Source organism: Gymnogyps californianus, chromosome 5 (genome assembly GCF_018139145.2).
Source record: "Gymnogyps californianus isolate 813 chromosome 5, ASM1813914v2, whole genome shotgun sequence".
Lineage (NCBI taxonomy): Eukaryota > Metazoa > Chordata > Aves > Accipitriformes > Cathartidae > Gymnogyps > Gymnogyps californianus.
In genome coordinates this window covers 57,856,811-57,882,036 of record NC_059475.1, presented here as the reverse complement: position 1 = coordinate 57,882,036, position 25,226 = coordinate 57,856,811, and the positions used below count along the sequence as shown (strand labels likewise).

At 39.1% G+C, this 25,226-nt stretch overlaps 1 protein-coding gene across 4 annotated transcripts in view; it reads right to left on the bottom strand.

Annotated features, from left to right (window-relative positions):
- Positions 1 to 8,820: 8,820 nt before the first annotated feature.
- The window catches only part of EML1 (EMAP like 1), a 111,267-nt gene continuing 94,861 nt past the window's right edge, over positions 8,821 to 25,226 (bottom strand). For all 4 annotated transcript variants that reach the window (XM_050898367.1, XM_050898368.1, XM_050898371.1 and 1 more), the window contains 9 exons: positions 24,819 to 24,944; positions 24,426 to 24,557; positions 20,211 to 20,278; positions 18,533 to 18,621; positions 17,909 to 18,006; positions 17,696 to 17,783; positions 17,414 to 17,509; positions 10,693 to 10,823; positions 8,821 to 10,379 (listed from right to left, as the gene is read on the bottom strand). In XM_050898367.1, the coding sequence (XP_050754324.1) occupies positions 10,254 to 10,379; positions 10,693 to 10,823; positions 17,414 to 17,509; positions 17,696 to 17,783; positions 17,909 to 18,006; positions 18,533 to 18,621; positions 20,211 to 20,278; positions 24,426 to 24,557; positions 24,819 to 24,944 (954 nt within the window). In that variant the 3' untranslated portion in view covers positions 8,821 to 10,253. The remainder of the gene's footprint in view (positions 10,380 to 10,692; positions 10,824 to 17,413; positions 17,510 to 17,695; positions 17,784 to 17,908; positions 18,007 to 18,532; positions 18,622 to 20,210; positions 20,279 to 24,425; positions 24,558 to 24,818; positions 24,945 to 25,226) is intronic.

Below are 25,226 nucleotides of genomic sequence, written 5' to 3'. Positions count from 1 at the left end.
CTGTTTTCAATGATCATTAAGATGTTAAAAAAAAATTAGGGACAGAGTTACTGAATGGCCAGGGGGAGGGAACCCCCACCCCTTCTGTGCCTCATTAGCACAGAACCCAGCTCGTGCCTTCCCTGTCCCGTAGCAGGTCTGTGCCATCCTCTTCCCAAGTCACCCCACCAATTAATCTAAGCTCACTTCAGACACAGAAGGCCTCTCCTAAAGAATAAGCTCCCCCTATTACTAAGGGGCCTCCTCATTTGTTTGAAACCAAAGCTTATAGTCCTTTCTTATAAGCAATTATCCTATATTTCCTAGAAGGCACAATATATGTTGTTTGTGTAAAGAACACAACTGTGTCAGACCATAGATCTGATATGCAGTCTCCCCGAGAGACAGTGGCTTGGAGAAACTCATCCACATAATTTGTGATGGGGTTGCTGAAGGTAGCAAGTTTATGAAGAAATAATGAGCAAAAGTAACACCTATTTTCGTGTTACTATCATCTGACTAATCCTTTAGAATGTGGGTCACTGACCAGCGCATGCAACATATGGGAGACAGCATAAGGCAAGGAGGATGCTTATTAAACTAGAAAGTTTCATGGTAATTGTCCTAGAACTTAAAACATGATTAAAAGAGCAAATCCATATGTGAGTTCACTGATAATCTTTTTTTTTTTTAAATGTCATTTCCTTAAGCTGGGTTTATAACAGGCACAAGTCAAAGAGGCAAAGAAATGTATGTAAATCGCGCCATGGTTAAGATATAAAACTAGAGTAAGCAAAAACTTCTTCTGCAAAGACTTTTATCTGGGTATGTAGGCTGCACAGCATAAAGGGGCACCTGACGTTGCAGAGAGACTCGTGAGTCTTTACAAAGAGCTGAAGCTACAACCACCGCATGCCCCAGCACTGACACATCCAGCCCCCGGCAGCTGCCCAGAAGGGACTGCAAACAACCGGGGAGGGCACGGGGGTGGTTTCCACCACTTGCGGCTCTGTACCTGCACTGCCTCCTGAGAAGAGGTATCGTCCTTGGGCAAGTTGCAACACCTCACTGGCTATAAACTTGTGCAATGTCTACCCTTGCAAAGGGTTGGGAGGCTTAATTGCCCATGACGTGGTTTGTGAACTGATGCAGAAATGCAGAGTATGTGAGGTTACTGGTCAATTATATTGGCTGTTTTATTTATTCTTGTATAAAGAAGCAAGAGAGAAAATGAGAAGAAATTTTGTGTACTGTTACAGGTGCCAATCTTGCTCACCACTAATGGCAAAGAAATAGGAGAGCAGTGTTAAAAAATCTTTGTTGTATCAGAATCCACGAGGCTTCTTCATCAACGTTCATGGGTTCAAGTGTCCACCAGATCACTGTGTTGATTGAAAGACATGACCGAACCACGTAGTAATTGTTTTGCTGGGACAAATCTTACGCTATATTGCTATCAGAACGATACATCTTCTAAGAGACTTAAAGCTGTTCACCTGTATGAACACATACATAATCTCAGACTGTAGTCTTGTCAATTCACCTGCTCCTTCCCCAGGGGGAAATCCTGACCCACCAGGGTGTACCTCCATCCTGCTGGCCTCGCTGGCCTTCCCGCTCCCCCTCGCACCTCTCCCTAATTGCAAATCCTCCTGCAGGGCCCAACAAAGACCTGCACAAGAAAACTGCTGTCCCTAGGGCCACGTCTTTCCTGGCTGAGACCTCCTGCATGGCAAACCCTGATGGATCTGCCCCCTCCGGGTCCTGCTGCAACAACTGCCTGGAGGCCTTCTCTGTTTGTCACTTCAGAGATTTCATGGGAGGAGGAAGAGGAGGAGAAGGAGGAGGATGCCCTCCTTAAACAGTCACACAGCCTGGGGCAACATCCGCTGTAAATATCCTCATATCAGGAGCTCAAGGTCATCCAGATGCTTTTCTCAGTGAGTCAATGCCACCTCCAGAGCTACATGCCGGTGCAGCAAGAGTCTTGTGGTGATTTTTTTCCCACTGAATTTATCCAGCTCAGAGCTTTCTCTTGAAACTGTCGGGCTTTCCTGTGGGCTTGTCCTCAAAAATACCTAGCTCTTTTCAAGGAAAACAAATGTCCACAATAGCTTGTTTTACACACTTTTTTTTGGAAGGCTTGTCTTAAGCATGGAGGATTTAGCCTTCTGAAACTCACCCTTGAGAGGAATTCATTGTATCAATTCATTATAGTATGTCCAGTAATACACATACACATTTATTTCTCAAAAATTGTTCCTCAGACAGCAACGTGACTCATAACTTTGCCAAAGCTGAAGTGGGGTTTCAGTTGCACAATTTCACGGACACCTCGCTGGGGCAGAGAGAACATGATTACCAAACTCAGGTGCAAAGTGAGATTCAAAGATTCCCAAAACTCAGAGAGGTTCAGTCCTGTTCACTCATCACCGTGCCTGTGTGCTTGGCCACTTAAACATTCCCTGTGATCTTCGGCACCATTTGGCAAAGGTGTAGGTCCCATCTCTGATTTGTTATGGCAGCCCAAAAGACAGCCAAGGTGAGGCACTGGCGGTGAAGGAATGCACATCACCCGCTGCCCGTGCAGGCAGCCAGCGTGGTCCACGCTGCAGGGAGATGGAGAGAAAGAAGCTGCAGCAGGGCTGCAACCAGAGAGTCCCAAAAACCTAAATTTCTTTAGCAATGCTTCATCCAGTCTTGGGGTGAGGAGGAAAGAACGAGAAGAGGCTGGAACAAAGAATCAAGTGGCAGAAGAGTCTGGCAGGAGCTAAAGGGAATAAAGGAATGGAGAGTAGAGAAAAATGAGGGAAATACAGACGTTTGGGATTTTTTTAACAAGGAGAGAAAAGGAAATTGGATGAAAAGGGCAAAAATGAGGAGAGGAAAGAATGAAGAAGGGAAAGAAGACAGGAAGGGGGAGTGGTATAAGAAAAGGCAGAGAATAAGTAGGAAAAAATACACCGTTGATATACTTTAATTCTATGTTTTATTATACTTCCCTCAAGTGAAGATGGGAGCCAAGGAAAGGAAGGGTCCAATTGTGCTCTCAGGACAGTGGTGGGGGATAGTCAGCACCTTCTCTCGGAAAGGGAGGAGCCCACTGGCACTTTTATTTTTCCCGTTATGCCTCGGGAGAGCAGGGTTTACAATCGCTAGGAAGGCTGAAGCAGGAAGCTGCTGCCTTCCAGGCAGCCGGGAGGAGCTCCGCTTTGCAGGCAGGCCCCGCGGACCTGTCATGGTCTTATCTGGTCAAGGCCATTGGTGATTTTTCCTTAACAACTTTTACACACAACTTAAGGAAAAGACACCAGCCGCAAGTGTGTAGGCGCCCAGTGTGCAAAAGCCAAACCAGTAAGGGTGTTTCCAAAGACCATGCACCCTTCTATGGTACTCAGAGGTAACAGCGGTCCAACCTCCCCAGCAGCATCCCCAGAGATGCATTTTCATGCTAGGGTGAGGGCAGAAGGGCAGGAATGGGAAATATAAACACACCTGACAATTCCAGTTTTCTTTTTAACAAATACCTTTGGCTTCTTTGAAGAAATACTGCCTCAGCTTCTGGTTTGTCCCCATCCGAGCATTGCCAAAGCCTGTGTTTTAATACAGCATATTCCACGTCAGGGCGTAACGTAGTGCCCTCGGAGGACAGTCTGTATCTTTGCTGTCTCTTGCAGAGAAGGTTGTACTGAGCCAGGCAAGGAGCCACTTCATTTTCTTTGTTATATCATTATTAAAATCCCCTTGGTCCCGCTCTTGCAAGGTCAAGATTGTTTGGGCTTGAACGTTTTAGAAAGAGGCCAGGCTTGTCACAGCGGGGTAACAAAAGCAGCGGTGTTCTCACCCAAAACTAGTCTGAAAGATCTCAGCACAGAAGCAGTGCTGTGCTCGTGAAGTCAAAGATAGTCGGGACTCTCCCGGCTGCTAAACTGCGTGTGGCCAGATTTTCTGCTGAACAGGAGCTGTGCATACGGGAAATGCCAGAGGGCTTTTCACTTAAACTGAGCCTCCTGTCAGCTTGCTCTCCAACTGTTCAAGCCGTAGACAGAGACTCTCAGAGCTCAGCTTCTGCTCTTTTTAGGTGCTGTAAGGAGGCCAAAACACTTGAACCTCTGGCGTACTAACCTCCCCTGTGGTTATACACTGATGTCATAAATTCGGAATTATGATGTCAATGAAAGCTGCTGAAAAGGAGAAGCTGGGCAGGAAGGAAGGAGCCCTAAAATGTTGACATTTATCTTAATGAGAAACTGAATCCAGAATGAACAGCCAAAGCAATTGATTGTGTAGACAGAGGCATTCTCTTCAGGCTGCCTCAAGCAGACAGTTCCCTCTTCAGCACGTCTCTGCGGTGCGAGGGCAATGCAAGGCAATAACAAATTACAATAATTTAACATGGCTGCAGAACTCATCCAGCCTTTTTAATTTTTGCTTTCTAACCATAATGACTGAACAGCCTGAAGGAGATTTCTTTAGCCTACAACCTGGAATCTGGAGCAAAAGTAGCTCGTGTAGCACTGATAGCCAGAATCCACAGAGCAGCTGAATGTGCTTCCCTCTGGCTACGTGTTTATTCTAGGCAATCCTACGGGTCAGATTTTAAAAATGTTCATCTCTTAGAAGCTCCTGCTAAAAACCCGTTCACTTGCATGGAGACTCAGAAAACAAGTCACCATTCTCACGGTTATAACCTCAGCACCTCAGACTAGACCCAAAGAGGCAGCCTTTAAGGTATAGATATGTCCACTACAAATGAATGGAAACGTCTAAATTAATTTAACATAGTTTGTAGATAGCCAAAATGGTAAAAACAAACCTGTGCTAAGTTGGGACTGTGGAGCTGGTGGGGAGGAACCACTTTTCATGGAGTCCAAGACCTCAAGCTTTCGTAACAACACAGACAAAATGCAAGGTCCAAAGAAGTGCCTGCAGAGTCTGGTGACACAGTGTAGTGGCTCTGTCGAAAGGAGGCACCTTCTTACACTTCCACATTTGGCAGGAGACCAAGGGGAACCCACAACACTGTGAAACACCATGATTGACAAAGGTCCCCCGAGTGGCTTTCACAGATGAGCCCGTCGGTACCACCACTGACACAAATAAGGTCTACCAAACTTAGTGCTAGATGACAGCTTTGGCTGAACTGTCATCAATACCTCCACGTAAATTATCACTTAGTCTTCTACAATTATTTAATGAATTCAGGGGACAAAGTTGTTCCATTAAGAAAAATGAAATTGCCACAGAACTGCATGACTAAGGAGAAACATAAATCTCTCCCAGCAAGAGCATGAACTGCTAATGTACTCACTCATCCGGCAGCCAGCAGCCTCCGTCCAGGAGCAGGCAGATCTGGGTGTGATTCTGTCCTTCCCCTCAGGAGTCGGTTCCTCAGCTCCCATCTTGTGGGCTAGGAGATGCTCTGGCTTGGGGCATTTCTTCTGAAGAGCAGCCCGCTGCAGCCAGAGCGGCATGGCAGTGATCGGACCGCTCCAGCGTGGCTATGAATCCCGACCAGTAATGGAAGAAAAAGATTTTTGTTCAGGCTCCTCATAAGTCTGTTCTTTTCACTAGTAATTAAAGTGACATTTTCCCTGCCATCTGTAGGATTTTTGAGGATGCAATCGAGTGATCTGTCAACAGCCCTAGTTCCAGGGACGGAGGAGAAAACACAACAAAAAGACCACCTGCTTCTCTGAGCAGAACCTGAAGAAATGAAAAATGCCAACCCTTGCAAAAAAGGGTCTGTTTGTCCTTGCAAGCTCTTGTCACATGAATAATTTTGAAGGGAAATAATATCTTCTAATATTAATTCTTTTGAAGAACAAATTTCATCCAAACATTTCACATAGGAAATATGACCTTGTATTAATTAACCTTGTATTAATTAGAATAGTAAAAAATCCATTTTAACAAATTTGATTTGCTTCATTAGAGGATTTTTTTAATCCTTTGAAATGGTGGGGTTTTTTTAACTCACTAGCATTGAAAAACTATTTACTTTCTCTTACATTTGCCTCCTTTCTTCACTGGTTTTTTTTACTTTTTTTTTTTTTAATACAGTGACTGATTTTTGTAGCGCTCATCTGTTGGAAATTGTTAATACCTGTCAGGTTTCAACAACCTGTCAAAACCGAGCACTACCAAAAGTATCTATGTAATAATCATCTTTCAGGTAGTAATGCAAATAGCACATAGAGAATTAAGTTGAAAAAGGCTGTAGTTTTGATATAATACAAACATGTGTCCTTTAGGAGTAAAATAAATATATGAAAACAGGCAGGAGAGGTAAAGAAAATCATGAAAAGCCTCTACTTGAAAATGGGCGATGATCCTAAAAACCAGATTGAGTCTGTTTCATAAGCATATAGAAGAGGGAGGAAGAAGTCTTTTGAAAGCATATGTACTGTTTTCTGAGTAATTTAAGACTTAGAGAATAGATATTATCAACTTCAGTAGCTAATCACTTTGAATATCCTGACACAGAAGTGCTACCTGAATATATATGCTCATCATTTTGGACAAATATGACAGTCGTACTGTTGTAGGGAGTGTGGGATCACAAAATCCCATTGCTAAATGTCATACAACAACAGAGAAAAACATCCCTACCCTAAAAATATTTTCAATTCTAAGTATGTGATGTACACCACAGGGCTGCCCACAGACAAACGGAGGACAATCGAGAAACGACAGGACAGCGTTGATCACCTCAGTACACTCATACAAGGAAGACAGGAGGGCAGGGAGGAAGGGGCTAAAAGCAGATGCAGTCACTGATACTGGTAAGTGCAAGTCAAAGAAGGAGCGTGGACACAGATACAGTAAGAAACCAGGAACTCAGCCCCAAAACGATCAGAGAGGTAGTCAGGGCCACTGGTTTTATAAGCAGTTAAGGGCAGCAACATGTGCCAGTAAGGGCTAAGATGGATGCAGTCCTGGAAGCTGAAGTCACAGAAGAGCAATGCTAGAAATGAAGGGAAGAAAAACAACAAACAGGAATTAAAACTGAAGAAAGCTGAAAGGGAGTGGCTGAATGCTTGGTAGACAACAGCCATATACAAGACACATAAAGAGATGAGGCACAAAGAGATGAGTCTCCTCTTTGAGCAATGCTACACCTGCTGCAGCCAAGATCAGGGGAGGGAAGGAGCAGGAGCAGAAGCCCGGCCGTATCTCCAGCCATGGACTTGAGAACCAGCCTTACACTACATGGAAGGGCAGGAAAAGACAACTGCTGCAGACAAGAGTATCAGGTGAAAGAATCAGGTCTAAGGGTCCTGGGTGCTGCTGAGGGAATGAAATACGCAAAGTTCAGGAATAACTCTTTCCTTTTTTTTTTTTTTTCTTTTTTTTTCTTTTAAAGCAAAAGAGGACATTCCTGAGAAAACAAATAAATGCAAGAATCAAGGAACAAGGGTGGAAGTGGTGAGAGCTGACAATTATATATAACAATGGCAAAATCGTGTAGAATTTCCTGAATAAAGAAAGAAGAATCACTTTAACAGTCATCAAACGAACATTTGGCTCAAGACGTTACCCACCATTTGCCAATTCAGCTAATACATTTATCAGCTTTTCGTAGAGGAACAAAGACACATTTAACAGCAAAAGTTAGAAACAGAGGAGCAGCAGAGGCACAGATGGGGTGGGATTGTTGAAAATCCCCTTTGATCAGTAACCCTAGGGATGAACTTGCAGGATTCCTCATCTATTTCTTGTAAGGGATAATAGTTTAAAATGAAGAAAGGGATCACAAATACATTATTACATCCCAAGAGCAGCACTGTGGGAGAAGGATGAAAAGGGAATGAGCTAACCCAATTTGCAGCTCCTGTTTTGACAAATCACCTACAATTCTGAAAGCAGAAAACCTGAAAGCACCCATTCTGCAAAAGCAAAAAAAAATTCATAAACAGAAGGTATCGTGGCATAATCAACCAAGTATCCAGACAAGATGAGAACCTGTCACTTGCATATTACAACCTCTTAAGATTGGATTAACCCTAGAAAGGGTAGGGATATTATGCCTTAGTTTCACACACTTCAAGCAGAGGGAGATTGACATTGCCGTCCAGAGAAGTTGTTCCAGTGCTCCTCTGTCCATTTATTTCTTCTCCCCATTGCTCCTTCCTCTGTACAAGCTCAGTACAAGCACTCATACAGCTGCACAGCTAAATCAGATGAGGAAACTGAGGAAAAGGGTTTTCTGTTTTGTAGTAGTTGTTGTTTGCTTGCTTGGCCACACACCCCACACCCCCACACCCCCCCCCGAATTAATTTTAACCTGGGTCCATCTCCCAGCTGGGTTCTCCCTCTGGCCACAATAACTCTTGTGCTGCAGCATGGGATGGGAACAAGCAGCTGAGGGCAAGACCTCTTCCTTCAGTGACAGTGCTAGATAACATCAGGTTAAACTGACCCTGAAACCATGGCTGACAAGTTCCTAACACAGAGAAACTGTCAGGAGCTCTTGCCACGAGCATAACCCTGTGCAGTGGAATGACACTCCTCTACCAGCCGAGTGCTCAGAAATAAGTGATGTGCACTAGGAGGCAGAAGCAAGGCAGTCTGTAGGTGAAAGCATGTGGCATGTCCATCCTCCCTGCCATGAAGCTGGAGTTTCACTCTCTAGGTGTGCATTAGGGATCATGCTCCCAGGGTCATGCTCACGCATGAAATGATGTACCCCAAAATCCAGATTTTATTCCCAAATATTTTCAAATGCAGCTCTAATTAAGAAATCACAAATGTGTGTCGTTACGTAAAAACCTGTCTCTTCTGTAAGTATTTCACATTGAAACAAAGATATTTTACTAAACAAGAAGAATGCATTGAAAATTCACTTTAATACATGTTTATTGGTGTCCTGCACTTTCAGTGTAGGAGGTTGGAGATGTAATAAAAAAGTTTCAAAATTTATTGATTCCATTTCATTTAAATCACTCTAAACAACCAGTGCTTTAGAGTTCAGAGAATTAACGTTTACTGTCCATTACAAGCAAAATTTTAATATTACCTTTTTCGAGTCTGCTTAGAACTCCTCTCTTTTAAAATTCTTCAGATACATTCCTCAAAGTAAACAATACATTTCAATCTGTGTCACAATCAACATTGATAAGGCCTTCTTAACCATTTTATGCCACCTCCACTATTACTTCATTGCAAAACACAATCATATTTCATACTATAAATATCCATCCATGCACAAAACACAGGGGCCAGAAGTTACACATTAATATCTCATGTAGGCTTCCAAGACTTCCTTCACCCTCTGCAGGTTTATGGTACACTTAAAAAGATATCTTTAGACTTGGTCTACTTGGTCTTAAAATACAAATATACAATATCCATAAGCATAAAAAAGTAAAGCTAGGTTGCCTTACCATTTGTTATGAACTGCTAAAATCTTATACATGTACAATATAGCATCATGCTGATTAATATACATATTAGTTAAATATATCAACCAATAATGGGGATGTGGCCAAGCTTTTTTGTTTTGTTTTCAAAAAGAAATTGTTCATATACAAGTAAAAAGATTTTTAATTTAAACTTATATGGAATACCTGAACCACATAGACATCTGTAAACCCTGCTGAGATATTCAGGTCAAACTGGGGCATAACCTGCTGATTCACTTGAAAGGGAACACAGCTCCCCACGGGTGATACCCAAGGTGTGCTATTCCCAAGAGAATGCAAATTTACCAGCATTCACATTTTACCAGGTCTAGAACACTAATTTTTGCATCTTACATCTCGGTTTATACTTTTTCTATCTATTCCTCATCCTCCATCAGAAACAATTCGGTACCTTGACATTGTCATAGATTTTTCTAAATAAGTAGATATACAGTACAAAGTGTAGATAGTGAAACAAATAAGCACATATATACAGTCTTTGAAAGGCATTTTTGTGACCATTTTAGCAGTGTTTATAGAAAACATTTAAGATAGTCACATTCCGCTGATACCACTGTATTGCAAACTGTCAAGCCACATTTCTTATATTAAACTTGTACTGCATTGTATATTGTACAACAGAAAACGATCATTCTTAAGGTGTGACACAACGAAAAAAAAAAAATCACTAGACTGAGTAAGGTAACCAGCACAGGGCTTAATTTTCCTGAGGTTTGTAAGAATTTTTTAAACAAAAATCACAGTGACCAGGCTAAACTGCAAACATACTGTTAAGTTTTAAATATACAGTTTATACATAAGTTCTGTGCATGGTTGACTCAACTGTGTATGTTCACACCGATGTTTCCTCTAAATGACTCGCCACTGCATAATACTTGTATCTTTTCCGCCTGTGGAGATGAGATGGGTGTCTTCACAGAGAAAATCTACATTAGTTACGTGACTACTATGTCCGCCGTACACATGGCTTGGAGCCTAGAAAACACCATATTAGTGAGAACATAAACTGTCATAAAAACATGTCATTATCACATAACATTCATATGACAATGAAACCAAGGCATCATATCATTCTCTTAAAGTATTTTAATATTAAATTAAATTTTAAATTTAATTGTAGTCTCAATCAACCTTAAGTAAATCCCTTAGGCATATACATATTCTCATTCTTCCTTTTTTGGTGGTTTGTTTTTTGTTTGGGTTTGTTGGGGTTTTTTTTGTACATAGGAAAACAACATTTAAAGCATTTGTGCAAGTTACAAGAGTAAATTTTTCGAAAATTTCTTACCCTAAACTGTGAACATGGATATGAGAAGAGATGTACTTTGCCAAAATCATCCCCTGTGGATAGCAGTTTTCTCCCACGTGATCGACAAACAGCATTGATATCTGTTCCATCTGAACCTTCAGGCCATACACCTGAAATGCAGAGGGACTAATTAAAGGCTTTTATAATGGAAACAAAAGCGACAGCTTAAGTTTTTGTTAAAACATTAATAAAGGATTACTTGTTTAAAAAAAAGAAAAAGGATAAAGCTATAAAAATAACTGCAGCTGAGTCAGTATACGTACTTCAGTACCAGCAAAAGACCAGATCCTAATAGGAAATAGAGCACATAAACAAATACTTTATTCCCTCTAGTCAGCAAAGTGCTTTTTACTCTGAAAAAAAGAATTCTGCTGAATTATGGTCATGTGTCTGAGCCTAAAAGAATTTTCACATGGTTATGTACAAAAATAACAGTTACTGCTTTTATTTTCTCTTCTCCTTATGTGTGAACTAACATACTTTCTTCATACTACTGTAGTCTAAAAAAACACCTATGTCTGATTCAACATACTTTCTTCCTATTACTAAAGTCTAAAACCTATGAAACAAGAAATTATATAGTTTAAAATGTTATTTAGTAATTAATAGATCCCTCAAAAAGAAACTGAACCTACTATAAATTTTTAAAATGCTTTTGTTTTACTGTAATTCTCCTCCTTCCTCATGTACTCTACTCCTTGCTGTTCTTGCACAAAGTGGTGTTCTAAAATTAAACTGTAGGCTCATCAATGCAAGGACTAAATCTATGCACCACATCTTTAAAGCCTCTGAATACTTGCCTGAAATAAATTGGAATTGTAATAAAATCAAATCAGTTATGGAAATTTCATTTTTTTGTATGCAGTACTGTGGGGGGTTTTTTATGTCATTTTTTTGTATGCAGTACTGTGGGGGGTTTTTTATGATTTTCGTAATTCAGATTGTATCTAATCCCTACTCAACATAAATGATGCCTAACTTTCAGAGACCACTGACATAATCAGTTATAATGTGTGTTCTGTCATTACGATTTGGCAAAAAAACCCGCCTTGTCTTGGCGTTACGATTTTCAATGACTGTCCCTCTGTCAGACATCCCCTGCACTGTCCCCCTGAAGTCCTACCACTTGAGTGCATGTTCTTCCTTTGTTGTTATTACAGGGCAGGATGAGACAGTTGCTGCTCCCCCTGCTTGCCCTCCCACCTCCTGGAAGGATGCCTATGCCTGCGGGCAGGGCAGGCACACTCCAGCTCCCCTTCTTTGGCCTACTGGTAACACCAAAGTGGGCATCTGCCCTGCGCTGTGGAAACAGCTAGCCTTCGATCCGCATGTAATTCTTCCCAAACACAGTCTTTGCATCATTGCACAGCAATTCAAAAGCACTGAGTGATTCCATGTCTTTATAAGGAATTACAAATTGTTGTAAATAAAATGAAACGCAAAGTACTGATTTGTGGACTGCCCCTAACTCTCCTGATGTGTGTGGAAACACCTCTTTGCTAGATCAGGGACAGTAAAAAAGAGGCTTAAAGAAAAGGAAGGTGCAAGGAAGAAACACGGTAATTGCTACTCATGTAATTATGAACATGTAGAACGAAGAGACACAGAAAAGCTGTTTTAAATAACTGCTTTGACAAAAAGGAGGCTGTATGAACATCAAATGCTAGCTGAAAAGAGGCAGGAGTCTTCTCAAGAGGTCACTATGACAAACTGGAGATAACCCCTAAAGGAAATGGTTGAAGAAACAAGATTGCCATTTTGAAATGAGGAAAGGATCATATTAGGGTTTTTCTTGGAGACTGTGCTCTTTGAAAATTTATTCCAGTGCCTCACTGTCAAGTTTTTCTGAATATGTAAACTGAATCCCCTTTGCTGAAAAATTAGTCCATTTTTGCTTCCCATGCTCGGCAGACATAGAAAGAGACTGTTTCCTTTCTCTCATTTGAAGATTGATGCCATGCTTTTTTTCTCCTCCTCTTCTCTAAAATTCATTCATTACATCTCTTCTCCCAGAACAGTATTTAGATGGATAATTATTCTTGCTAGTCAGCACATTATCTGCTGGTCCAACATGCAAAGACCAGAAGCAGCTATTCCAGCTGTGACTGAAGCAGATACTGATAAATGGGCGATTACTTCACATTTTGCATGGCATCCTTTTCATTATACATCCCACTAATGCATCTGCTTTTCCTACAACAGCATAATGCTGTTGACTCACATTCAGTTTGTATGCAAGAGTAATCTGATCTTTCTGTGCAGATCTGCTCTCTTGCCTGCTCTCCTCCGTTCTATATTTGTACAACTGGGTTCCGCTGTTCAAGTGTGTAACCTCCTATTTGTCTCTATTGAATTGCCTCCTTTTTTGATACCTTCCTCTATTTCTCAAGACAACGTGCTAATCCTGCAGCTTCATGCCACCTACAAATTCTACATGCAGTTTTATCATCCATGCTATTAATAAATACATTCAAACAAACATAATATTCAGTGTACAGTCTTCTATTCAGTTTTGAACCCAACCAGTCTGAGCTCTGCTTTGCTTGCAATGCTATCAGGCTTTGCACAGCATCGTAGATTTCTTCTGTTCCTGTCCTTCACCTCAAATACTAATTTTTCCAAAACTGGGCATGTGATATGAACTGATGCCTTGGTTGCGTATCCAGCAGCACACGGCTCTTGCAAGAGCATACAGATCAGTAAGTGTTTTAAAGTCTTTAGTCCTTCACATTTACATGTGTTTGTATCACTAAAATATCCTCCCTTGAACACACTTCTTTACATGCTGTTGATTTTCAGTTGAATCATCTCTAAACATTTCCAGGCTGACTAATCTGTTCCCATGCTTGAAGACAGGTGTTCAACAGATCAATGTTCATTTCCCCCCCTGCACTGGTTACGTTGATCTATGAGTGCTATGCATACTATTTGTGATTTTTATGTGGTTCTACCAGAATAAGAAAATATCCCTAGTTTCAGTCAGCCAGTGTTGTGGAAGGTGGCAAAGCTGAGCTACATGAACGTGTGGACCACACCCGAACAACACGTGAACAGCACATGGCAATAATGGGATAAGATTGTGAGGCTATAATAGCACAGGAATGTATGTAAGTTATAAAGGCTGTTAATATGTTTTGGAGGGCTTTAAGGACTTTGTTTAGCTGCTTAAAAGTAGTCGTTCAGGATAAAGCAGAACTCATAGCTTGTTTAATGCTTTTGCTTAACGTTGACCTATTCTCTGATTGGAGGAATGAGAAGATTCGGAAAGCCACAGAGCCAGTTTGAGCCAGAGAAAGGAGACATTCTAACCACCAGCCTAAAAAACAGGAAAGAGAAAGAACCCACCCAGAGACAAGAAAAAGGACCCAATGAGAGAGAAGACGACCCCAGACCCGAATATTACTATTGCACCAGACTGTGGTGTGAGGGGCAAGAACTTATATTGTAAGGCTATAATTGCCCAGGGATTTTGGTGTTGGGGGTCCCTCTCTGGAGGCATTTGGCTTGAGCTGTCTGAATTTGAGCACCATAGACAGACTAAATTACACTTTTTATTTTGAAGGCCTTGATTAGAGATTCTGCTTCAGGGAGCCTAGGGTTGAGCCTGAGGGAAGAAGAAGCGCCCAAGGGTAAGCGTATGTGTGTGAGGAGTCAAAAGGGGCACCCATCGGCTCACTGGAGTTGCCCACTGCGAAGGGACTCCGGTCCGAGCAGTTAAAGCCGGGGGTGGTGTGCGTGTGACTCCTTGATTGGTGTGCGAATGCTCAGGCAGCGGCTTCTCCCTTAACACCAGTAGCTACTGAAAAATCAATATACTAGAAGGCTCAAGTCCTTGATGATGTGCTTGCTTCTGCTATGTCCAGTGGGGCAATCCCGGCAAGCGTTTGAAGACCGTTCATACAGACTGCTGAGGCCCCAAAATACTGAATATTAGAGTCACTTCCAACATTACCAGACTGGTTTCCAATTTATAATTTATGAGCTTCTTCAATTTATTATTCTAGGCACTAACTTTGCACTTTATCCTCTCCATATGGGCTCTGAAGGTAAATATGATTCTGCAGATACTGCATTCATTCTTCTCCATTTTTCCAGTACTTTGCCTGTTGTCTGTGAGGTCCTGAAAGTAAATACTAATGGTCTGGAGATTATGGTAACCAGTTGTTTTTACACATACAACAAGGTTCATCACACTCGGATACTGTGAAAATACCTGACTTCTAACTACTTTCCAATCTACTCCTTCCCTACTGAAAGCAGAGGTCTTAACCTTTCATTACTGGCACTAACTGGGTTAGCCATCAGATTGTAGTAAGTCTTATAATAAAGACATATTAAAAAAGAAAAAAAAAGTGTCGGGTTTTTAACACTTCAGCCTTAGCAGTGTCATCTCTCCGCATAGCAGACCAATATTGTCGTTTGCCCTTCTGTTATTTCTGTACTTGTCACAAGTATGCATTTATGTTTAGGCTTTGTTTATGTGTCTCCTTGGTCCTCCAACAGCTTCTACTTTCTGCATTCCTCTTCCTTGTAGGTCAACAACAGTTTAACCAAATTTGTGTCTTGTACCACTGCTATCTTTCCTCTGGGCTGGCAGAGTTTGTGTGCTTCATACCATTTAAGGAACTACCACATCTCACCTTTTCTCCAACTTCAGATCTTCCCTAACAGGGCTTTGGAGTTTTGCAGTTTGCCTCCCTGAAGTCCATTATTTTCATTTTGTTGCTCTTTTTCCTTCCCATACTAAGGATCGCACCTCCCTAATTCCACAGTCATTCCTACACAAGATGCATTCACATTCTCAGCAAGTTATTTACAACTTCCCAGAATCAAATCTGGAAGAAACTGCCCTCTAGGTGCTTATCTATTTCCTGTATCAAAAGAACTTTGAGAACTTGCTGGTTAGCCACTGTACTGCAATTCCTTTCACAAGAGACCCTGGAATAGTTAAAATCTCACTTCCTCAGCAGTTCCTGTGATTTGGCTGATTCTGCTAGCTATTAAAAAATTCCATTCATTTGATCTTTCTGGAAGGATGGGCAACAGTATAACCCTGCCACCACTAATACTCTTTTTTGTGTCTATAATTATTATGCATTATCTTTGTAACTTCCCAGTCTGAACCTAACTGTATAGCTATGAATCTTCAGTATATATGGCACCATGTTCTCTCCTTGTGCATTGCATATCCTTTCTGAATAAGTTATATCTATTTACTTTAAAATTCTATTCGTTTGATGAACATCCTCACAATCTCCATGACATTACTAAAATTATAGTTGTGATAATTCTAAAACGAGCAGCTACTTTCATTTATTCCTCATCCTTGTTGCTTTAGCTTACAATAAACCAGTTCAGCATGCAGGACTAAGTATAAAAACGTATACGCAGTTTCCACAAGTTCCCCCTTGGCCCAGCAGATCATTGTGTTCCACAGTCTGGCTCCAAAAGCTGATCCGTTGCAAGGGGGGGAAAAAAACCCTTCTCAGGTGCGACACTCCTTTCCTATGACTCTCTACGCACCAAAAGCAGCCCCATATTCTAATAGCACTATATCTTGCATGAATCCAAATTATAAAGTAAGGAATACTCACTTAAAGTATTTAGCATCTCAGAATATCTGAAGCTGTGATGCTAAATGCAAAGACTTTGTAGCTCTGTAACTGTATGTCAGGTATACTCAAACCTCAGGAATATGTTAATAGTTCTATAGGGGCCTTCATCCCTCATGAGAAACACATTATGTGAACATGCAGCCTATCTTCTAGTATTTCCTCCTTTTACTAAATCTGCATGTTGTAGTAATATCCAAGCACTGCTTGTCAGTTAAATTATACAAAATTTGAATGTGTCTTCCCAGCATATTGCTACTGCCGTCCCATCTTTAGGCTCTAAAAACATGTCCTTTCTGGCTGCCTTCAAACACATCACTGCAGCTACTCTACTTGAAACTTGGATGAAAATCTTCCTTGCTTACTGCTTATACTAAACCAGACTCTTCTCTGAACTTCTACCATGGCGTCCTATTTCATCTTGAGGACTCAAGAATTTGAAGCTTCTCATACTCAGCTTTTGTAATGATCTGTCTAGTTCTGCATGCGTTGTGGCATGAGTACAAAGCTTCAGAGTACACTGGGGAAAGCAGCTCCTTCAAAACTGGCGGAAGAGAAGTCCCATGGAAACAAACCATCCTGATTTTGTTACGTTTTTCTTCTTTTTTCTTGCATTCCTTTCACCTAATTTAATTGCTATATATTGTATCAAAACACATTATGAGTACTTAATGATGGAGACGGTCACCCATTTTGTGTTTGCACAGTAACTAGTGCAAATGAAACTGGTTCTGGTAAGGGGATTTGGCCCAGTAGCTGCCTAAATAAAAGATATTTCCATAAAACTAGTACTTTAAATTAAAAATGACAAGAAGCAGCTCTAGCGTGACAGAAAGGGCAGTGTGTGATTTCTTCCTTGTCTCCCACTTATGTTGTAATTTAGTATTTGTACTTGAAGCTAGCAAGAATATTAAATCAGAGTCTTTCTGGATTGAAATAGGAGGACAGATTGTAATAAAAATGGCATAACAGAAGTTCTGTATTTTTCCCTGAAATATGAATAGTCATGTTTCATAAGAAAAAGTTGGCAATCCAAGTGTTTGTTAATAACAAGAATGGTAAGAGCTTGTAAGAGGAAAGATACTTACCAAAAACATGGAATCCTAAAGTACAGGTGTAAGTGGCCCATTCTATATCTCTAGTTGTTTCAACACTCACAACTTGTTTACAAGCAGAGGGGATCCCTACAAAAGAAAAAAAACAACCACACCATAACATTTTTAATTCTAAAATTGTATAGATTTTTGATTGCACCAGATGAATTAAAACATATGGTCTATCTTGGCAGTTATATGGTCTCATTTAAATTTTAAATCTGTATTAGACTGCCTGAACTTTGCACAAAAGGACTAAATATAATTCTTACTCACAGTATAAGATTTCATAGTCTCCTGAATTAGACACAAGATATTGTGAATTAACAGACCAATCCAGATGAGTAATGAAGCTGGAATGACCCTACAAAGAGAAAAATACTGTATTAACTGCACTAACGGTATCTCTCAATGTGACAGTATTAATACAGTGCTACAAAACATACTTCAGTTGTTAATATTGAACCAGGAGGAAAAAAGGTTACTTACCGAGCATTTGCCAATTCTAGTGTACTTTCTTCCGTTTTCACTTACGCCATATATATAAATACAGTTGTCATGGGAACCTATTGCCAAGAAGTTTCCATCTATAAACACAAAAGTGAACTGTAATTATTCCTGTAAGAAATAACTTAGGCTAATTTTGAAAAGTTAGTGTGTCACAGACAAGAGGAACTGTTCTTAAAGGCCTTGATACTGAAAAATGAAAAAAAAAAAACCCTATATTTTTTCTTTTTCAGTTGCATATTGATGCATGTTTAAAGATTACAAAACAGCACATTTATACAGCAAATATTACTGTTAAAAACACATGACACTTCTGGAAGCAGCTACAGTCCATTTAGGGCTAACCTGATTGCAACAACCTGTGCAGTTAAGTCATATTTGTTTTTTTTCTTCCCAGAGAAACCATATTGAACATGTGGGGGAGGGAGGGAGGCAAAAAAACCCTAGAGCTTAAGACACCACCCATTCAGTGTTGCCAGTGTTTTACAGCATATTTATTTTCAACTTCAGTATGCCAAGTGGGGAATTATTTTAAAACAAACCAACCCCAAATTTAATAAAAAAATTCAACACTTTTTTTTAACCAGCAAATAAATGCTCTCAAACCTGGTGAGTAACGCATTACAGACAGCTGTTCATTTCCATCTGTGTGTACAGTGACCAAGTCTTTTGTTTCTGTGTCAAACACAAACCACCTGTTGTAAATACAGAAAGAGGCCAATAAATCATTCCATAAGGAATTTAAATCTACTGTAATCTTGACCAACTTTTCTTCTGTCAAAATAGCATAAGTTTTACACCAAGAAAAGAAAAACAGCAACTGCTACTCTGTTTGGTTTATTTTTACTTCAACACAAGGATCGTTTCTTTCCCATGTTTTTTAACCAGAAAAACAATCAGACATTGACCCTGATATCAATCTTCAGATTTTAGTCTGTTTTACTATGCGTCATGCATTAGAATAAAGTAAGCATTGCATATAATGACCCTTCTCCTTTAATGACCCTCCTCTATGCTATGCTGATCTTTAAATTGATGCCTACATTAAATCCTAGAGCAAAGAAAAACACAAGCAAGAATCAGGACCATTCTCTTTTGATAGAAGGATTAGCTTTATTTATTAATTTATTTTTAAGTTAATTAATTTATTATTTTTTAAATTAATTTAATTAATTTTAATGAACCAAAATTTAACTTGTGGAAACATGTAGAAACAACAAAGGTAAAATTTGCATTTCAACACTTGCATCAAATTATTAAAGACAAAGTAAAGATTCCTCTCAAAGCTTCTCCTTGTGATTTACTTTATTTAGTAAATAAAGTAAATTTAGCAACTAAAGTAAATCCTTTATTTAGGATTGATATACAATCCGAAATAATCTTGGCTCATAACCTATAAGCATCCTATACGTTCCCAGTTAAGTGGAGCTGTTTCCAATACTAACAGCAAAGTCTGCCCTCAAGTGACATTAAAGGAGAGGATGAAGTTATGGTGAAGGCACTCGTTCCCCCTATGACAGACAACCAAGGTTAAACCCAGGGTCCGCTGTTGACCCACTATGTGACCAAGGGCTCAATCTGCCCTGTAAAATGGAGATAACCATCTTTCACCTCAGTTTTGTCTGTCTTGTTTATGCCTTACACTCTTTAGGCAGAACAAGTCTCTTAATATGCATTTTTACACTATGTCTAGCACAGTGGAACATTTGCCAAATTTTTGTTAAAGCCTCTGGTTGTCACTGCATTAGAGATGATAAACCACTTGCTAAATTTTCCAACGAGCAACTTTTTTCTATGTTGTTTCCTCTATGCTGCCCTACAGGCCTCAGAGAAGATCTCTGTACGCATCTGCAAAGTTAACTCATTATCTCAAACACCTCCTTTAGCCTCTCCTTTGCCATGATGGACACAAAGATTTGACATTGAGGTCACTGGTATGGTGACAGCACCTCCCACGCACGGTCTCACTGCTAACCTAGGCTTCCTGCCCTGTCCAAATCCATCTCCTGGCATTGATCTTAGATTGCCGCTCTCCCAGGGCAGAAACCATCTCTTCGTTCTGTGTTCATGCAACACTCTGCAAACATGGGGTACTGGTCCAAGACTAGGGTTTCTAGGCACTAAGGCAATACAAATAAATTTCACTCTGAAATTCAGTAGAAATCAATAGGGGATGAATATATGTCATGCATACATCTGCAAAACAAGAACATGAACTTGGACATGAGCTGGAAAAATCATGTAGTGTTTGCTGGTGCCCAAGGTGTAGCTCTGCGCATCTTACCTGCCGGTTAGTGTCCCTACTGCAACAACAGATGCTGAAGGATGAAAACCTGAAGACTGTGCTGGATCCTAAAACGTTTCAGAAGGAAGCACACTTTTGTTACAACTTGGACTGGTAAAAACACAGTTCAATTATCTGTCTCAGGAACAGTGTAAGTCTCTCTGGTTGTCTTTTGGTTTTGGTTTTTTTTTAAATACAAACTTGAGGGGAAAAAAAAACATTTTTAACTGACTGAAATATTACCCAATAGATTTTTTCCCCTCTATACAAGGCCACTGTTTTCTTTTCTTCACTATCTAAAAATAACTGGGGAAGTGATTTCATAACAATAACATTGGCAAAGGCAACTTCCCAACAAATCACAAACAAGTAAGAGATAAAAATAACTTATTAAATTAGAGCTGACCTAAGAATTAAGTATCAAAGCTGCAGTATACCTACTGTCTAAAGGACAAGTACATTACTCGACAAAGGTATGTATCACTTTGCATGGAGGAGAAAAGCCTAACTTCACACACCAAAGCCTTTTTCAGCACCTGCCAGTTGCAGCTTAGTGGGAGATTAAGGGCATAAACTGGGTTTCTTATTTTGATATGCAATTTTAAAACATTTTACTTTGTATAGCATATTATTATGGAGACAGGTAGAATTGCAGTGTTTTTCTTGCAATTTAAACATATGCCTAAAACCCAAGGTAAGTGTTTTGTTTCTAATACTTGTTCAGTTACAAAAAATGAGCTCCAGAACTCTTCAGGTTATAGCAGAAAGTCCGAAAATAAATGGCTTATTTTTTCTGATACCTGCCAAAAATAATTTTTAAATGTAAGAAAAAAAACTCCAGTAACATATCTCACAGAAATGCTTATGTCCTTGATTTTCTATATTCTAAAATAGTATCACATTATAGCCATTTTAGTAAACCTGTTCACATGTTTAGCAATTTGTAAGTACTAGCCCTAGAGGCTAGGTGTAAGGGATATTCTCATTAATTTTAAACAAGTGACTAATTTCAAAGACGTTACTAACTCTAAAGAAATTTCAGAGAATTGTTGAGATCCAGGATTTCTATACGCATGTTCTAAACCACTACAGTAGTCCAGAAAGGAAAATCTGCTAATTTTTTTTGACGTATAATTTCATAGTAAACGCTAAAATATTCTCTTGAATAAACCAGAAGTTCAAACAGTGAATTTAATCTGAGCAGTAACTTGTACTCATAACTACATTAAAAAGCTTTTACATAGATCTCTATGACAAAAATAGGTTAACATGAAATGATTTATTTACTCTAGATAATCACTGATTTATGAAACAGTCTCAGACATTTCGACTGGTTAATAAGGAGATTATTGTCAAGATTGATAATAGAAATCTTGTCTTAATGAAGTGGTCTGTACTTGGAGGGGAAAAGAAATAAATCTAAGTCCAGTTTAATAGTCCTACTGCTGTTGCCATCAACCTTTTCAAAAGAATCAAGGTAAATAAAACAGTTTCTTAAATGTTTCAATAGCAACAGTTTCTTAGATAGTGTCTTATATTGGCAAAACTACAGCTAAACATTAATTGAAGCTCACTGTAAGTCATAATCAGCTAAACTCCAGTTCTATTTTTCAGAGGACACAAAGGATAAAACAGTGGAAACGATGTCCTTTTTTGAGTTGATGATTACTTAAGTAACTTTATTTCTGATAGCAGCTTATCTGATTAATAGATTTGTTCCTATTCCCCATATTGTACTTATCTCCACTAATGATCTTTCACTATCAACCCAAACTTCTAAATGCTCTTTTCTTTAGACTGCAAGAGAGCAAAGTGCGAAAGTTTGCACTTCTCTTCATGACTATAGGCTCTCCTCAGTATATCATTCCTGTAATGAGAAATACATCAGAAGTACGAACTTCTTATTCTCCCAGCTGTTTTGAAAGTGTATGCAAGTATACAAAAACATACACCTTTACAGTGAGCAGAGTAAAGGATCACATTAGTACCTGCAATTGAATTGCATGATGATTTTTTTTGACAAAAAAGGAAAAAAACAGGAAAGCATAAAAAAATAGTACCAATGATTTTACTTTCCTTGTCAGAATATTTATAAATAAGATGCGCACAAAACCAGTCATGCACCACTTCTAAATAATCAAATGAAGTCTCCACAAAAAAACTATGATAAAGACCAGAAAGGTCTATGTAAAACTTTCCAGTCATGTCATTGTTCGAGTCACTGAATTGCATGTGAAGGAATTGCTGCAATCGAATGTGTTCACATTCCATACAGTACAGTACACTGCTATTGCTGTATTTCAAAACAAAAAAAGGCACGGGTTTATCTTTTCTTAGAGAGTCTACCAAGACAGATCCTGGAAAATTTGGTTTATAACTGCTCACTGACTTTTAAAAATATGTTTTATCACTGAAGTTCGTAGCCTAAGTGTGCCGATATTTATTTTATCTTGCATTTGGCATCTTGGTAACAGGTCAAGAGATTTGCAAGCACATTAAGATTTTGGTGCGTCCCAAGATTTGACCATTCCTCTAAGGTCCAGCTACAGTATTCCTAAAGACTGAAGGGGAGAGAGCTTATTTTTAAATCCAAATCATATTAACATATCTTAAACCCTAAAACGATCAAGAGGTAGAAAAATGCAATTATCTGCCTGCCTCTCAGGCCAAACTCTTACTATTATTGATTTCCATTTTCTGACATTAAAAGAACTACTTTTCCTTTCTTTTAAGTTCTTATACTACAGGCCAATCTGTCTTTATAGCCGAGGCACTGAACTGCGAAAATACGGCTCCATCTCTGGGGCAGTATCTGTTGATTTGGTCTCTCCAATTAATTTAGAAGCTTCCCATGTCAACAAAAATATGGATCTTAGAACATATGACCTTGGTTAGACAGAATAAATTCCAATTTCCACATTCACCAGGCAAGCATGATTTAACAAGTGCATACAACTGGAGCAGGATACTACGAGACAGTTCGGCAAACACTATTCTCTTAAGACTGCTTCAACCTGATGCCACAGCATACACTTGTTGCAGATGCATTGTATTCAGTAAGTGCTGTCAATATTAGCTTTAACTTAAAGTGTTATGTAGGCCTGAAAACAAACAATCTTTATGAAAAAAGTTGCATAATTAAGATTTTCAAAACTTCATGTAACCTAATAAAGGATTATTTACTCTATCACACAGAAAGCACTTTTGTCAGCAACATGTGGGTCATCTGTAAGTTACTGGCTACCATTTCACCTGCAAACCTGTGTATTGGATATATATGTACACCAGGTACTGTTTTCTTTTTCCTGAAGTAATTTTTTAACTTTTCCACTGTACAGAGGGCAGACAAGAAAGACTGAGAAGTAACTTGTTTATTATGATCAGTACATATATCTCCAAAAAAAGCATACTCTCACACCTATTAAAAAAAAACGCAGAGAGAAGACTGTTTGAAAAAAATGTGATAGTGGCATCTCAAAATAGAGAGATAAAAGCAACACTGATGTCTCTAGGAGATAAGCCAATGTCTTTTTATGGGTAAATACTTAGAAAAGTGATCAGGTGTCAAAAAATGTACACTAAAAAAACAGTTCCTAGTCATGCGTGTAGTAATCAAGATCACGTGTTACCACAAAGCTATTAGGAGTCTGCAGATGCACAACTGAGTGCTTAAGTACAGTATAAAACTGAGCCTCCACTCAGTATTCCTTCAGTACCTAAACATCAAGTTTCATACCAGAGATAGGAAGTGAAATTCTAAAACCCACACTTGTTTATTTGTGAACAGGATGTATAAAAAAAATAATAAATTCTAGAAAATAAATGAAGGTGGCCAAAAATATCACCAAAAAAATCTTTTCCTTCTGAATTCTGACTATCACGCTCAGGATAGTAGTAATCCTGATCAAAACTACTTCTAAATGGTAAACATTTCCGAGCTTTATATTTGTGGTTCTCTTCCTAGTAAAAAAAATATAAATGTCAACAGCACTGTACACTTCTATGTGATACAGCATCTAGATCCATATAACCTAGGGTTTAAAATTCTTGTTTTTAAGAGTTTTACGTCCATTTTCAGAAAGACAAATTTTATGACTCTCATTTTTTTCCTCAAGTTAATACTTTAAGATATTTTTAATCAATAATCTTATGAAAAAACCAAATTACTTGAGAAGTTCTGTAAGAGGAGTAGAGTTGTGTTTAATAAATTTATACCTCTATAATCTTGTTCCAGATAGGACGATGAGTGGTAGCATCCCAGAGGGTAATGTGTTTGTCATGTCCACAAGTGAAGAACTGAGGTTTAGAGGAATGGACTGCAAGTCCCCAAAGCTCATCAGTGTGACCCTACACAAGCAGAAATGTTTCTTGACAAGAAGGACAGTACCATCAAAACTAAACGTGTTTAAACAGGATTAAAATGACCAAACCATATATTAAAGCATTACAAAAATACGTTGGCTTACACAGATGCATATTTATAATGTTATTTATTGCCAAAAGTACTATAATAATAAATGAAATAGATACGTATTTATGAAACAACTTTAAGCAATACCTTTACAGCTATTATACACTTAGAAATGTTCTTGTAAGGCAACAGCTTACCTGGGTAATTGGGAAAAAATCTCCTGATAGTGTGCCCTGTAGGACAAAGTTTCTAGTGGTTCCTATTAATACAACGTCCCCTTTTCCCTCTGCTACTGTTCTTATTGGACCAAACTGCTCTGGAATCTGGTCATAACAGACAAACAGATAGATAAGTCAGACAATTTGTCAAGTGTTGCTATTTTTAAAGACATACGGCCTAGCAAATGCATTTTAATAAATGTTGCACAGAGAAGAAATGAAATGGATGAATATATATGCCTGACTTGCAAAAGTTTATAACAACTTGCACCAGCTCAGTAACTGTCTTTATAACACTACAAGAAAAGACATCCTTATCTACAGAACACTCCTTTTGTACAGATAAACCAAGTATTTCAACAAACAGAAAAGGTTCCTTCATGCTGT